Source organism: Canis lupus, chromosome 31 (assembly GCF_011100685.1).
Source record: "Canis lupus familiaris isolate Mischka breed German Shepherd chromosome 31, alternate assembly UU_Cfam_GSD_1.0, whole genome shotgun sequence".
Taxonomy (NCBI): Eukaryota; Metazoa; Chordata; class Mammalia; order Carnivora; family Canidae; genus Canis; species Canis lupus.
The window spans coordinates 36,142,088-36,156,829 of record NC_049252.1 but is presented as its reverse complement, the minus strand read 5'-3'; the positions used below and the strand labels follow the sequence as shown (position 1 = coordinate 36,156,829).

At 52.8% G+C, this 14,742-nt stretch overlaps 1 protein-coding gene across 1 annotated transcript in view; it reads left to right on the top strand.

Moving 5' to 3' along the window:
* The window catches only part of PRDM15 (PR/SET domain 15), a 64,871-nt gene that overhangs the window by 13,797 nt on the left and 36,332 nt on the right, over positions 1 to 14,742 (top strand). Inside the window, exons 2-5 of the mRNA XM_038581545.1 lie at positions 6,361 to 6,406; positions 7,113 to 7,206; positions 9,015 to 9,168; positions 11,147 to 11,399. Of these exons, the coding sequence (XP_038437473.1) occupies positions 6,370 to 6,406; positions 7,113 to 7,206; positions 9,015 to 9,168; positions 11,147 to 11,399 (538 nt within the window). The 5' untranslated portion in view covers positions 6,361 to 6,369. The remainder of the gene's footprint in view (positions 1 to 6,360; positions 6,407 to 7,112; positions 7,207 to 9,014; positions 9,169 to 11,146; positions 11,400 to 14,742) is intronic.

The window sequence follows — 14,742 nt, the reverse complement described above, 5'->3', positions numbered from 1 at the left end:
CCTTCTCATTGCAGATAAGTCTTCCGGGCTGCGGGTCGACCCCAGACGGTTGGGTCACCCGTTGGGGGGCCTCGGGGCTTGTTTCCAGTCTGGGCTGTCGTGAACAAGGCTGCTGTGAACAGTTGTGCTCAGGCTTTTGTGGGGATGGCCGTTTTCTCTGGGCTAAGTGCCCACGAGCGCGGTGGCCGGGTCAGAGGCCAAGTGCCTGTTGGTTTCATCAGAAACTGCCACACGGTCTCTGCTCCCGCCAGCCACACATGAGTGCTCATCCTGCGCCGCGCCGGCAGGTGTGTGCCGGCAGGTGTGTGCCCGCATCTCAGTGATGTGCTATGACCACATTTCCCTGGCGGCAAATGGGGTCGGGCACCTTTTCCTGTGCTTATTTGTCATTTATATATGTTCACCGAAGAAATGCCCGTCATGTCTTTTGCCCATGTACTGATTGGATAAGTTTGTACATGACTGTTGAGTTCTGAGAGTCCTTTGCACCTTCCGGGTGTGGATGTGCGGTTTGCAGAGATGCCTCCCGGCCTGTAGCTAGTCTTCTTCCCCTCATCACAGTGTCCTCTGTTGAGCAAAATTTTAAATTTTGATATAGTCTAATTAGTTCTCTGTTTGTAGACTGCACTTTTGGTGACAAGTCTAAAAATTGCCTACCCGAGATCTCAACCATTGTCTCTTATATTTTTCTAAAAAAAAAAAAAAGTTGCTATATGCTGTCTTGAGTCTAGGATCCATTATGAGTTAATTTTTGTATGAGATGTGACATCACGGTTCATTACGGCCCCTTTCCCTCGTCCACTTGTCCCAACACCGCTTGCCGAGAGGCCGTCTCTCTGCCCTTCCTTTGTGAGTTGCTTTATGTATGCATCCACTGAAAACCAGTTGAGCGTATTTGTTTGGGTCTGTTTCTCGGTTTCCGTTGACCTGTGGGTCTGTCCCTCCATCACCAGCAGCATCTTTACTGTGGCTTAGGCTGAGGCTTGAAATGGGGTAGACTGGGTCCTCATGGGAGTTTTCTTTTCCAAGGCTGATTTTCACAGCCCATATGGGTGGGGCCTGCCTGTGAGCTCCCACAGAGAACATTCATCTGGGATCGCCCTCGCCCCCATGGCCCCCCAGCTGACACGCAGGTAGTCCCCATTTGATCCCAGCTAACGTTCATGATAAATGTGGTTTCCCGATGCATTCGGGTGGTCTCCCGGTGACCCCAGCCGTGGTTCGCTGGTTCCCTGTAGCAGAGACCGTATGTGTACTGGAGAGATGTGCGGGTCGGCAGCCGTGCTCAGACCTGGGGGTTCTTGAGCACAGAGTGCCAGGACCCATCCCAGGGAGTCTCTGCTTCAGCAGGTCTGGGGAGGGGCCCAAGAACCTGGTATTTCTGATTGATTCTCAGGAGCTGCTGGTGGTGGTCCAGGGACCCCACTTTGAGAACCACTGGCATAAATGTTCCCAGATGGGTGGTTAAAATGGCCAGCTTTCACACCTACTGTCTTTTTTGCTTATTTTCCCTAAAACGCTACCTGTAATCTCCCATCCTGGGATTTGTTACGCACCGTGAATGTCTGGAGACAGGGCTTCCCTCCTGAGCGCGAAGGGGATTTTGCGAAGGGCGCGGAGGTCCAGGTGCCCCCTCCCTTCAGGCCTGACCCGCTCGCTGTCCAGGGTGGCTGTGATCTGTTTCCTGGGCTGCAGAGAACCATTGTGGAGGCCGTGTTTCAGGGATCGGAGGCTTCTAATAAGGGATGTTCTTTCCCGGGACTCAGACATTTCGGTATAACGACAGCACTGGTGGTAAAAAGGCCTGAGCCTCCTGCTGTTTCCTGCCGCTCTCATATTCTTCCTGTGGCCACAGTGAAAACCCAGTCGCCTGGGTTTCCTGCCCCAGCTGCGTGCTTGGAGGAGCCGCTTCTTTGGGGGCCACTCCAGGGGCAGGAGACTCAGCTTCACGTCCCCCAACCCTTGCCGAGGGGTGCAGAGCAGAGGCAGGTGCTGCCAGGAAAGAGGCAGCCCCCAGGGCTCAAGTATTCTTGAGGCTGTTGACCTTGTCTGCACAGTCCCATGCTTGCAGGTGCTATAGGGACCCCACACTCTGCCCCGAGCCTGCAGCTCTGGGCAGCCTCTTCAGAGTCTGCTCTTGCCTTGGCAGGACCCTCGTCATTGGGAGGCAGTGCCGGCAGGTGGAAGGGTTCGTGCCGGCAGGTAGATGGTTCTCAGGCTCCTCGGGGCACTTCAGCAACTCATGAAAGCAGGTTTCCACATGTTCCTTCTGCCTCTTTGCCCCTCTTCGCCTTCTGCTCGGGGATCTGCTCCTGTCCCCATCCCAGATTGGCCCCTGACCACACCCCTGGTACCCGTCTGCCAGGAAGCCTTAAGTTAAACCACAGCTCAACTCACAGCCACATGAGATACCTTTTAACTTAAGTAGATGTTCCAGAAAAATAGTGGGCTGTGTTTAGAAAAGTAAACACCCTGGTTATTGATCTTTAGCACTTTTTTTTTTTTTTTTGAAGGGATGGGGGAAGGCAGAGGGAGAGGGAGAGAGAGAAACTTAGCAGGCTTCTCGCCTGATGCAGGGCTCGGTCCCAGGACCCTGAGGTCATGACCTGAGCTGAAATCAAGAGTCGGACGCCTAACTGACTGAGCCACCAGATGCCCCGGTCCTTGGCACTTTCTTTCTTTTTTTTTTTTTAATTTTATTTATTTATTTATTTATTTATTTATTTATTTATTTATTCATTCATTCATTCATTCATTCATTCTTTCTTTCTTTCATGAGAGACGCACAGAGAGAGGCAGAGATACAGGCAGAGGGAGAAGCAGGCCCCATGCAGGGAGCCTGACGCGGGACTCAATCCCAGGACTCCGGGATCACGCCCTGGGCCAAAGGCAGGTGCCAAACCGCTGAGCCACCCAGGATCTCTCCTTGGCACTTTCAAGGCAGATTGGAAATCCCATCTCTCTGCCTTGTCTCCTCGTTGCTAAATCAAGTCTTCCACAGTGTAGTCTGTGAATCTCTCTTCTCTGCTCACATAAACGTGTTCGGGGAATCTGAGTTTTCATTTGGACTCTGCATTGTCTGCTTTTCATTCTTCAGGCTGCTGCTGGGGATGGAATGGGGACAGAGGCCTTGTGAAATCAGCATTCAGGAGGTAGCCAACCTGCATACTTCCCCAAAAAAGAACCTAGCAATACAGAGGGGCTCCGACGAGAGGTGGGGTGCAGGAAGGCTGTGCCGGGTCAGCTTCCTTGGGGGATAGAGCAAGTGAGAGAGAAGAGGAATTATTTTTAGTGCAGGCTGGGTGTATGGTACTTTATACTTTATGTTCCCCCTAAAACTATATGAAGTGAGCATTAAAAAAAAAAAACCCTATTTTAATTCCACTATGGTTAACATACAGTGTTATGATAGTTTTAGGTGTGCAATGTAGTGATTCAGCACTTCACACATCGCCCGGTGCTCATCGTGGCAGGTATACCTCTTACTCCCCATCACCTGTCTCACCCATCCTCCTGCCCACATCCCCTCTGGTGACCGCAGTGTGTTCTCTGTACTTAAGAATCTGCGTTTTGATTTGTCTCTTTTTTTTTTCTTTGCTCATTTGTTTCTTAAATTCCACATATGGATGAAATCATGTGGTATTTGTTTTTCTCTGACTTATCTCACTTAGTATTATACCCTGTAGACCCGTCCATGTTGTGGCAAATGGCAAGATTTAATTCTTTCTTTCTTTTTTTTTTTAATTTTTATTTATTTATGATAGTTACACAGAGAGAGAGAGAGGCAGAGACATAGGCAGAGGGAGAAGCAGGCTCCATGCACCGGGAGCCTGACGTGGGATTCGATCCCGGGTCTCCAGGATCGCGCCCTGGGCCAAAGGCAGGCGCCAAACCACTGCGCCACCCGCGGATCCCGATTTAATTCTTTCTATGGCATTAGTAATACTCCATTGTGTGTCTGTATATATACACATAATATATGTTTACATACAGGTGCATACATGTGTGTATATATACATATATGTGTATATGCATACATATATATATATATCACATCTTCTTTATCCATTCATCAAGTTTTTATGTAAAGATGTTTATTTATTTATTCATGAGAGACATAGAGAGGCAGAGGCAGAGGGAGAAGCAGGCTCCATGCAGGGAGCCTGATGCGGGACTCGATCCCAGGACCCCAGGGAACACGACCTGAGCCGAAGGCAGGCGCTCAACCGCTGAACCACCCAGGCGTCCCCATTCATCAGTTGATGGACACTTAGGCTGTTCCCACATCTTGGCCTATCGTAGATAATGCTGCTGTAAACAGAGTGCATGCATTCCCTTGAATTAGTATTTTCATATTTTTTGGGTAAATAGTAATGGAATTACTGGATCATAGGGTAGCTCTATTCTTAACTTTTTGAGGAACCTCCATTACCTTTTCCACAGTGGCTGCACCAGCTTGCATTCCCACCAACAGCACACGAGGGTTCCCCCTTCTCCACATTCTCGCCAACACCTGTTGTTTCTTGTATTGTTGTGTTTAGCCATCCCAACAGGTGGGGGGTGATTTCCTGGTTGATGATAAGTGATGATGAACAGATATCTTCACACGTGTCTGTTGGCCGTCTGGATGCCCTCTTTAGAGAAATGTCTGTTCATGTCTTCTGCCCATTTTTTAGTTGGATTATCTGTTTTTTTGGATATTAAGTTGTAGTAGCAGTTCTTTTCAATAACTCTTTATCGGATATGTCATTTACAAATATCTTCTCCCATTCAGTAAGTTGCCTTTTTGTTTTGTTGATTGTTTTCCTTTACTGTGCAGAAGCTTCCCGAAAGTTCATTTTTGCTTTTATTTTCTTTGCTTTAGGAGACATTCCTAGAAACATGTTGCTATGGCCGATGTCAGAGAAATTACTGCCTGTGCTCTCCTCTAGGATTTTTATGGTTTCAGGTCTTACTTTTAGGTCTTTAATCCATTTTGAGTTTATTTTGTGTTTGGTGTAAGAAAGTGGTTCAATTTCATTCTTCTGCAGGTGGCTGACCAGTGTTCCCAACACTATTTGTCTTTTTCCTGTTGCATATTCTTGCCTCATTTGCTGAAGATAAATTGACCGTAAAATCATGGATTTATTTCTGGGATCTCTATCCTTTTCCACTGATCTGTGTGTCTGTTTTTGTGCCAGTACCATACTGTTTTGATCACTCCAGCTTTGTAGTGTGTCTTGAAATCTGGGATTGTGATGTCTCCAGTTTTTCCTTTTTTCCAGGCTACGTTGTCAATTTGGGGTGTTTTGTGTTTCCATGCACATTTTAGGATTGTTTTAGTTCTGTGAAAAATGCTGTTGGTGCTTTGAAAGGGATCACATTAAGTATGTAGAATGCTTTGGGTGGTATAGACACTTGAACGATACTTGTTATTCGGATCCATGAGCATGGGATGTCTTTCCATTTGTTTGTGGCATCTTCAGTTTCTTTCACCAGCATTTTCTGGTTTTCAGAGTATAGGTCTTTGAATTAGGTGAGCATTTTTATTTCCATTTTATAGGTCAAAGAATCTAGGCCCCAGAATTAACATGTCCAGGTCACCCCTCAAATAAGTGTGGGGGGTTCTAACCTCACAGGATCAGTCGAAAACAGAAGTGACTGATCTGATAGAGTTTTATGTGGCGAGCACCCTGCTCCACGATGCCGTGAGTTGCTCTGGTTCCCAGGAGACATGGGTGTGCACTGGGTGTCAGACACAGGGTAGCAGCTGAAAGAAGATAGAGGTTGTACTAGACACGATTGCCCTGGAGAGGAGTTCACAGTCCAGTGACGGAGGAAAGAGAACCGGAAGTCACAGTAGGAAACCGACTTTTAAACACGGTGATGTGTTTATTTTACAAATGGAACCCAGTGACTAATATAGAAAGATGAAAGTCTGAGCTCATAAAGACTTTCTAATCTAGCGGGCATTCAAATCATTTCTTTTTTTTTTTTTTTAAGATGACTTATTTATTCATGAGAGACATGCACAGAGAGAGGCAGAGACACAGGCAGAGGGAGAAGCAGGCTCCCTGCGGGGAGCACGATGCGGGACTCGATCCCAGGACCCCGGGGTCACGCCCTGGGCCAAAGAGCAACGCTCAGCCACTGAGCCACCCAGGTGCTCCTCAAATCACTTGCTTTTAATAAAAAACGACATTATGTAGGTGAGAAAACGTCTCAGCGCCCCCAGCCTCATCACAATAAAGGGGAGGCCCCTGCTCAACGCCTTCAAAACCCCACGTAAGGTCCTTCGAGGAGCCTTTCACAGGAATTGTCCTTACAGATTGCTCTGGCAAAAAAGCTCGTCACTAACAACAGGCCCTTGTTTCCTGGCAGGTGTCAGAAATGGCCGAAGACGGGAGCGAGGAGATCATGTTCATTTGTAAGTAGCCCCTGGCCTGTCCTTGAGCACAGATGGCTGCGCCACTTACTGTCCCAGCAAAGCCACATCCACGTTTTGTTTTTATATCACAGAAAAGCTGTTTCTTTTTAAATTGAAATGACTTTGCTTGCTTTAAGAAACAAATTTAAAATACACGGTGGCTGGAGGGGAGGTGAGTGGGGGGACGGAGTAACCGGGTGACGGGCATTGAGGAGGGGCACCTGATGGGATGAGCGCTGGGCGTCACACTGTATGTTGGCAAATTGAATTTAACGTTAAAAATAAAAAGATTATTGCGTGAGAAATGCGCTGCCAGAGTGTGGTGTTAAAAGGATCATCTTTCTCAGAACTCTGAGCAAAGGGGACTTTGCGGGGGGTGGCACTTGATTCAGAAAAGTATGCCAGGGGTTTAAAAAGAGATTTATGGTGTGTTAGATTTATGGTAAACAGGTTAAATAGGTGAATTTCCATTTATTCTCGTTCCTTGGGAAGATCTAGTTCTTTGTCCCCACAGAGTAACCACATACGTTGAAATGTGCCATCAGGCAAGGTCTTTTCCTTGGGGGCCACATCCTGTGTTTGCACCGTTGTTATATTTGTGGGGGGGCACCGTCGATCACCCCCGTCGGGCAAGGTGCCTGCGGTGTCCTTGGGGGGCCCCCCTCCCAGCACTGTGTCCCCTCTGATGCTCTCGTGTCTGTTGCAGGGTGCGAGGACTGCAGCCAGTACCACGACTCTGAATGTCCTGAGCTGGGCCCTGTGGTCATGGTCAAAGACTCCTTTGTGTTAAGCAGGGCGCGGTGAGTGGCTGCCTTGAGCTGTTTGTTTATAGTCCTTCCTGTCTGACAGAGTTGAGCTCTATGCCTTTTCGGGTTCCCCGGGTCCGGTTCCGACGTGGGGGCTCCCCCTGCAAGCCCAGGCTGTTCTCAGACACTGGCAGGGCTCAGCTCCGACCCTGTCTGCCCGGAGACGGCATCGGACCCCATATGCAGGGCCCAGTCCCCCGAGCCCGCCCCGCACCCCCCACCCGACGCCGGCCGCACGCCCCCGGCTCCCACATGAGCCTCTGCCCCACGCCACAGATTGGAGCTCCTCGGCCTCCTGCTTTCACGTTGCTGGAGCGGCTCACAGAGCCCCGGGCAGCGCTTACTAACCAGCCTGCTAAAGGATGTGATCGATGATATATATGAACGAACAGCCAGATGGAGAGACGTGAAGGGGGTGGGGGTCCCAGGAAAGGACGGGGAGCTCCCCTGCCCTCCCCTGCACCCACCCCCCGCCCCTACAAGCTCACCAACCTAGAGGCTCCCTACCCAGTCCTTTTGGGTTTCACGGAGCCTTCATTACACAGGCAGGACTGACTGAGTCATGGGCCACTGGGTGACCCAGCCTCCAGCCCCTCTCCCACCCTGGAGGTTGGGGTGAGGGCGGGACCGGAAGCTCCAACCCTGCACCCACATGGCCAGCCCTCCGGGCACAGCACCCGCCCTGGGGTGGGGGGCCAGAGGTCACCGTCATTAGTGACCAGACACCTATTTCCCCTTTTTGGCTCTGAAGTGTTCTTCAGGAACTGTGGGTGGAGCACTTAGGTCTGAGAAGTGTCTTTGGCCATCTGAATGACCAAATGTATATTTCTTAGAAATCATGATGTCACAGGAGGAAACCACAAAAGGAGAAGGCAGGGCTTGGCGCCTGCCTGTCCTCAGGTTCCAGAGGGCATCTGTCATTTCCATCCCACTGGGAATGGAGTAGCCAGCCACCGGCATGAGCCAAGACACGTTTTGAAGGCTTCGGAGCAAATGTCTTGCTCTAGTTCAGAGTCCCTCGGGGCCAAGCTGGCCGAGACACAGCAGGGCAGCCGTGAAGAGCCGGCGGGCCAAGGCTGCAAGTCGGCTCATTCAGTTTTCCCAGCAGCCCAGATCTGGGCCTGACAGATGCCCACTGTGGGCAAAGGTGGGACCCAGGGTGGTGAGTGCAGGGAGCCAGGCAGAGCCATCACGGCTTCCAGGGAAGCACTGGCTTGTCCCCAGCCTTAGCTCATGTCGGGGTCCTAGCTCACAGGCTTTCCTCCTCCAGTGCCCTGTCTTCGACACTCTCATAGTTTAGGTAAAAGCGTCCTCCGCTGGCCCATTCAGCCTGCTTGGAAACCCTGTTCCACTCCTGGGAATGCCGTGGCACTTTCTCCTTTCTCGTGGTGCTTTGCCCGTGGCGCCTCATCGTGGAACTCCCCGCCTCTCCCCAGGCTGTGTGGCTCCAGGGACCAGAGCTCGGTCCCATGCATCTCTGCTGTCACAGCCCACCCCTGATGGCAAAGTGGTGGTTGGTCCCCTGGGTGGGGATTTCAAACACAGCCTTTAGTCAACGGCCCCTTCCTCCTTGTGTGCGCTGGGTGAGTCCTGTGAAGTCCCTGGGGCCAGTCCAGAGCTGGGTGCACACTGGCCACTGGCCCTCACCACCTCTGTCCCCAGTAGGAAGCTCTTGGTCACCCCAGAGGAAGGCATTGCAGCAAGAATGAGCTTTGGGGCCTTCTTAACCAACTGTCCCTGCCATGGGGGGCTGTCCTCAGCTGGCGGTGCTTGGAGCTGAGGGCCTCCTGTTCCATTTCTAGGTCATCCCTCCCTTCCAACCTGGAGATCAGGAGACTGGAAGACGGGGCCGAAGGAGTGTTTGCCGTGACTCAGCTCGTTAAGAGAACACAGTTTGGTCCATTTGAGTCAAGGAGGGTTGCCAAATGGGAGAAGGAATCTGCGTTTCCACTGAAGGTAAAGGCAGGGCCCGTGGGGGCTCGGGGACGGGTGAGACCTGCTACCCGGGCGAGGGGAGCCACGTGTTCAGCTGACCGATCTGTGACTTCAGCCGCTTCAGAGACCCTAGTTCCGCTTTCTTCCAAACCCCTGGTTCGGGTTTGATTTTAGTTTGTTTTTGTATCACAAAAGCATTAAAGTTAAGCAAGCAGTTTGCACTTTGCAACGTTGCCAACCACCGAAGACAGCGTGTGGCAAATGTGTGCAAGACCACAGTGCCGCCTTTACTTCCCTCACGGCCTGGGCTGGGTACAGCCTCCGGGGGCCGCTGCCTGCACCTCCTGGGGCCGTGTAGGCACAGCCGCTCTCACACCAGAGCCAGGCGATGGGTACTTCGCAAAGTGCTTTCAAAAGGAAGGGGTTTCCTTTAAGCAGTGAAGAGACACCAGTGCAAAGTTTATCAGCTCTAGGAAAGCACATTGGACTGAGAAAAGACAAATTTTGTGTGAAATTGATCTTAACAGGATGGATGTAAGTTGCAGGGAGGCTTTGAGTTCTCGAAGGAAGACGTATGGAAGTGTCGTGAGGCCAGGAGACTCCGGTTCTGTCCCCGTCCCGAGCATGTGCCCAGGCCAGATACGCCTCCAGAAACGTCTGTGAATGAACAGTGAGGACCAGGGCGCTGGTCCTGTTGCAGTGACCCACAGAGAGAGTTTTTCCTAGCAGCCCTAGGCAGAGACCCGTGTGTTCCAGGACAGACATGAAATGGGTAGCTTCGGGCAGTTCTTGGAAAAGTTGAGCTCACAGGGCAGACTTCAGCAAAATGGGGAGGAAGGAGCTATTTGATTTGTTTGCAAACAAAAGAAATGAAAGAAAAAAAATTTTTTTTAACATTTTGTTTATTCATGAGAGACACAGAAAGAGACACAGGCAGAGGCAGAAGCAGGGTCCCTGTGGGGAGCCCAATGTGGGACTCAAACCCAGGACCCTGGGGTCATGACCTGAACTGAAGGCAGATGATCAACTGCTGAGCCATCCAGGCGTCCCAAGGAAGTCTGTTTTATGTGAAGGAATAAAGAAGCCTGAGGCCAAGCCCCGCAAAGGCCATTGGCTGCCATCCTTTGCAGGACCCGGGGCCCTTGAATGCACGTGGTTGCTGTGGGTACGTGGTTGGGACGAGGCCCCTTGGAAAGAGCCCTATGTGTCCGTTTTGGCTTCCTTCAGTGACTTGGTTCTTGAGGTCTGTGTCTGACACCGACTCATTCTCAGTGCCCTCAGCATTGAGCGCCCATGTGCCCTGGGGGGTGGGGGTGGCTCTCTGCCCACCATGGTGAGTGCAGAGGCTCCCAGGAGCACAGCCCACACCAGCTGCCCTCAAGCACTCCCGCCTCAGAGGGGGCCTCTGGCTCGTCGGCAGTGGGGAGCCCGTGCAGGAAAAGCTGAGAGAGCCCCAGGCCCCCCTCTACTCATGTGGTTACCCCAACCCCAGAATGTTGACGTTCCTCGCTGCTGCCATCCATTAAGCAGCAGCGCGGTGTTACAGGCAAGGGCGCAGCCTCTGAGGGCTGGCTGGACTCCGCAGACACACCTGTGAGAGCGGGGAAGAGCGCGGGTGTCCTGGTGCCCACCCAGACCACGCGGCAGACCTTAGGCAGCCTCCTTCCCAGCTGGGCCATGCACTGCATCCGGGTGTCGGGTGACACCTGGACCAGGAGTAGAACTCAGGTGTCACTGGGCCCACTTGGAACCTGATGAGCGCTTGAGTGTCCACCCTCTGTACCTGGACCATGGGTAGACCTAAGGCTTCCCCATTCCTACCTGGGCTGTGCACAGAACTCAGGTCCCCCGATGAGCCCTGAATCAGGTTCTGTGTGGAGCCTGATCTGGCCTCTGGTGCAGCCCGGTCTGGGCTGGTTGGCCCCCTCCCCACGCTGACCTGCAGATGTCAGGTAACCAGCTCCTTCCCTGGCCCCTTGGTGGCCATGCCCACCCTCAGGTGTTCCAGAAGGACGGGCACCCTGTGTGCTTCGACACCTCCAACGAGGACGATTGCAACTGGATGATGCTTGTGCGGCCAGCGGTGGGGCCTGAGCACCAGAACCTGACGGCCTACCAGCACGGCAACGACGTGTACTTCACCACCTCGAGGGACATCCCCCCCGGCGCTGAGCTGCGCGTGTGGTACGCGGCCTTCTATGCCAAGAAGATGGACAAGCCCATGCTGAAGCAGGCCTGCCCCGGTGCCCATGGTACGTGCTGCCCCTGTGCCTGGTGTCCGGCGGGGACGATGCTGGCAGGCTGGTGCTGTGTGGGGAGGAGGAGCGGATGCCCTTGACCCCCCGGGGTCGGGTCTGTCATATTGCTAGTTAAAGGTCTGGGCTCACCCCTGAGCTCGACACTGGCTGGTGGGAAGTGTCCCATGGGAACTTGGGTGCTAGGACACAGCAGGCTGATACTCAGCTCTGCCCGCAGGGCTTTCTACGCTATAACGCCTCTGCACCCACCATCCTGCAAGGTGGGGCGATTATCTCTGTTTTGGGGGCAGAGGAAGCAGAGTGCAGAGACGTTAGGGAGCCTGCTCTGAGTCACAGAGCAGGAGACAGAGGAGTCGGGATTCAACCCGGAATCTGGCTCCAGGCTGAGGCTCTCTACCCTATGGCAGCCTCCTCTATATTTGGGGTGTGCTCAAGGGCGCATGTGTGTGCGTGTGTGTGTGTGCAAGTGTGCTCGTGTGTGCACCTGTGCTCACATGTGCATGTGAGTGTGTGTGTATGAATGTGCTCAGGTGTGTATGCATGTGTGTGCAAGTGTGTATGCATCTATGCTCACGTGTGCATGTGAGGATGTGTGTATGCATGTGCTCAGGTGTGTACAGGTGTGTGTGCATGTGTGTGTACATCTGTGCTCACATGTGCATGTGTGCGCACACATGTTCCAGGAAAGACCCAGTGAAGGTCATATGTGTGATTTGCCCAAGTCCACCGTTCCCGTTGGAAAAGCACCCCCAGCTTTGTGTCCTGCCACCCCAGGGTGTGGGGCATCACCGTGGGAAGGGGGCCCGTGGAGCAGCAGATCCTGCCCCGTCCCTGTTGTGAGTCCTTGCGCCTCAACCTGAGACTACATGAGGTTGCCGCCGCCGCCAGGCCACATCTTTGGCGTGCACACACAGTGGTTCATATCCTCGCCTGAGGCCGCCAGGGGCGGACGCACCTGTTGTTGCCACAGTTACTTGCTCAGGGGGCATAGATAACCCTCTTTCTCTCTGACGCGCGCCCACGCTGCGGGATTCTGACAAGATGGATTTCCTTTTTAGTGTGAGCCCGATGTGATATAAGCAGCTCTGGAAGGCTCCGGCTTGTCCCGTGTGGTTGCAGCTTTGTGGCCCGCCTCCCCGGGGAGCCCTCCCGGCCGTCCCTGTGCCGGTGATGTGAGAGGAGTCCGGGCGGCTGCCCGAACCAAGCAGACCTTCAGCAGGCTCGAGCAGCAGAAGGCTCTCCCAGCCGCGGAGCCTGAAGTCCAGGCTCTGGTGTTGGCAGGGCCAGTTCCTCCTAGAGGCCTCTCGCAGCTTCGGGTGCTGCCAGCAGCCCTTGGCTTGTAGGTGGCATCACCCCGATCCCTGGCCCTGCTCTCGTGTGGCTTTCTTGCCGCTGTGTCTCTGTGTTCTCTCTTATAGGGACACCAGTCACTGGATCAAGGGTCTGCCCTACACGTATGACCCCATCTTAAAGATATCTATCTGCAAAGACCCTGTCCAAAGATGGCAGGCAGATGTGAATTTTGGGGGGACGCCTCCTGTATCCACTACGAGCTGGGGGGCTGAGAGGTGGAGTGTGAGCCACGAGGGTGCCCTCGGGGAATGTGGGCGGGGAGCCAGCTGGCCTGAAGGCCTGCCCCGTGGCTCTGCTGGCAGAGGAGCTTGCCACCTTTGCGGGGATACTCAGAGGGAGACCAGGAGCTTTGTGGGGTGAAGGGGACGGGAGGGATTTGGAGAGACCCACACCCGGAGTCTCCAAAGCCCATCCTTTAGGATTTGCTGAAAGCAGGTGCCTGGCCTGGCCCCAGGGAGGCAGTGGCACATCCTGCTGGGCCAGGCTTCACTTTTGAGCGTGGTGTGGCTGTGCTCACGGGTGCCGTGCAAGATCTCCTGGATCTTCCTGACTGGGCTTTGTCATGGGCAGGATCCCTTCGGGCCCTCCAGCTGATGCGCGTGTGCCCCCGGGACCGGCCAGACTACACACTGGGGTCAGGGTAGGAGAGGCTGACCTCATCAGCTGGGTCCTGCACGGGGTCTTACGGCCCACGACACTCCAGGGCCACGTCGGAACAAGGTTGTTTTTCTGCTTGCTTTTACCTACAGGACAATTCGAACCTGAAGCTGAGTGTGAGAAGGTAGATTTTGATGAATTTAGCCTGGACTGTGTCGACCAGTACAGCCGCCTCCTTGTGTTCCCCCAGCCACCCTCCGGGGGAGTCCTGAGTTGGCTGTCATTCGTCCTGTGTGTGTTCCTTCCAAGAACGGAGGACACGACTGGTCATCACGTCCCCATCCGCTAGAAGGCACCATCCCCCTAAATGACAATTTGAATCAGGAGAGCAAATAAAGCGCTCTGAAGTTTTAGAAATACTTCGTAGGGTTTTTTTCACTCTTTTTGGGGAGAAGTAGCCCGAAAGTATTTCGTAGAACTGCTGTGAAAGTTCTTGACAATGTTACCTGGACAGGAAGCTGGTCCTCTGCATCATTCTGATGACCTGGATCCGACAGGTCAGGACAGGTGGGGAGAGGGCTTAACCTCTCCTTCCCCGTGATGAGTGATGAGACCTCAGGTCTGCACGTCCTTGACACCCCAGCAGTGAGTGGAGGGAAGGGGCCCTCTTGTGGCCATCACCGTGCCTTGGAGCCAGTGGCCGTGGGGCAGGGCAAGGTGGGCGGGCCTTGGGGACCACCACTGTGTTCTAGAAGAATTGTGTGAGGGGTGGCGGTGGACCAGGAGCTGTCTTCCCATAAATGACTCAGAATCTTTCTTGGTGAGCATCAGAACTGCGGAGGCTCAATTACCTCATTCCGTCTCTTTTTCACATTTGCTCCGAAATCCATCTTTGTTCTAGAAATCAGCCAATGTGCAGGTGGCAGAGCTGACCTTGAAACACAGCAAAGTTGAGGGAGCAGACACATCCTCAAAAAAAAACAAAACAAAACAAAAAAAAAAACCTCTTACAATTTTTTTCCAGGTCGGAAATTTGAGGTTCTCTCTCTCTCTCTTTTTTTTTTTTTTTGCTTTGACCTCGCATCTAAGTTGATTTTCTTTCTTTGCACTGAGGGCCTGGCGTTGACCGTTGAAGGACGGGCCCAGGAAGCATGGCAAGGGGTTCGCATCGGCTCTTGTCAGCAGGTGCCGTCAACAGATTTTCAAAACCACTTTTCTAATGAAAGCGATAAAACGTGAATGCGTTTGTGGGGATCACGTTAGATCCCCATTTCCGTGACTCTCGGCAGTCTTGACTGGCCTCCGACCGTGTGTTTTAAGAATCAGCACGGTCAACGTCCAGTTTGCATATGATTAAAACGTAGCAGGTCTTGGTGTGCAGCTCAGA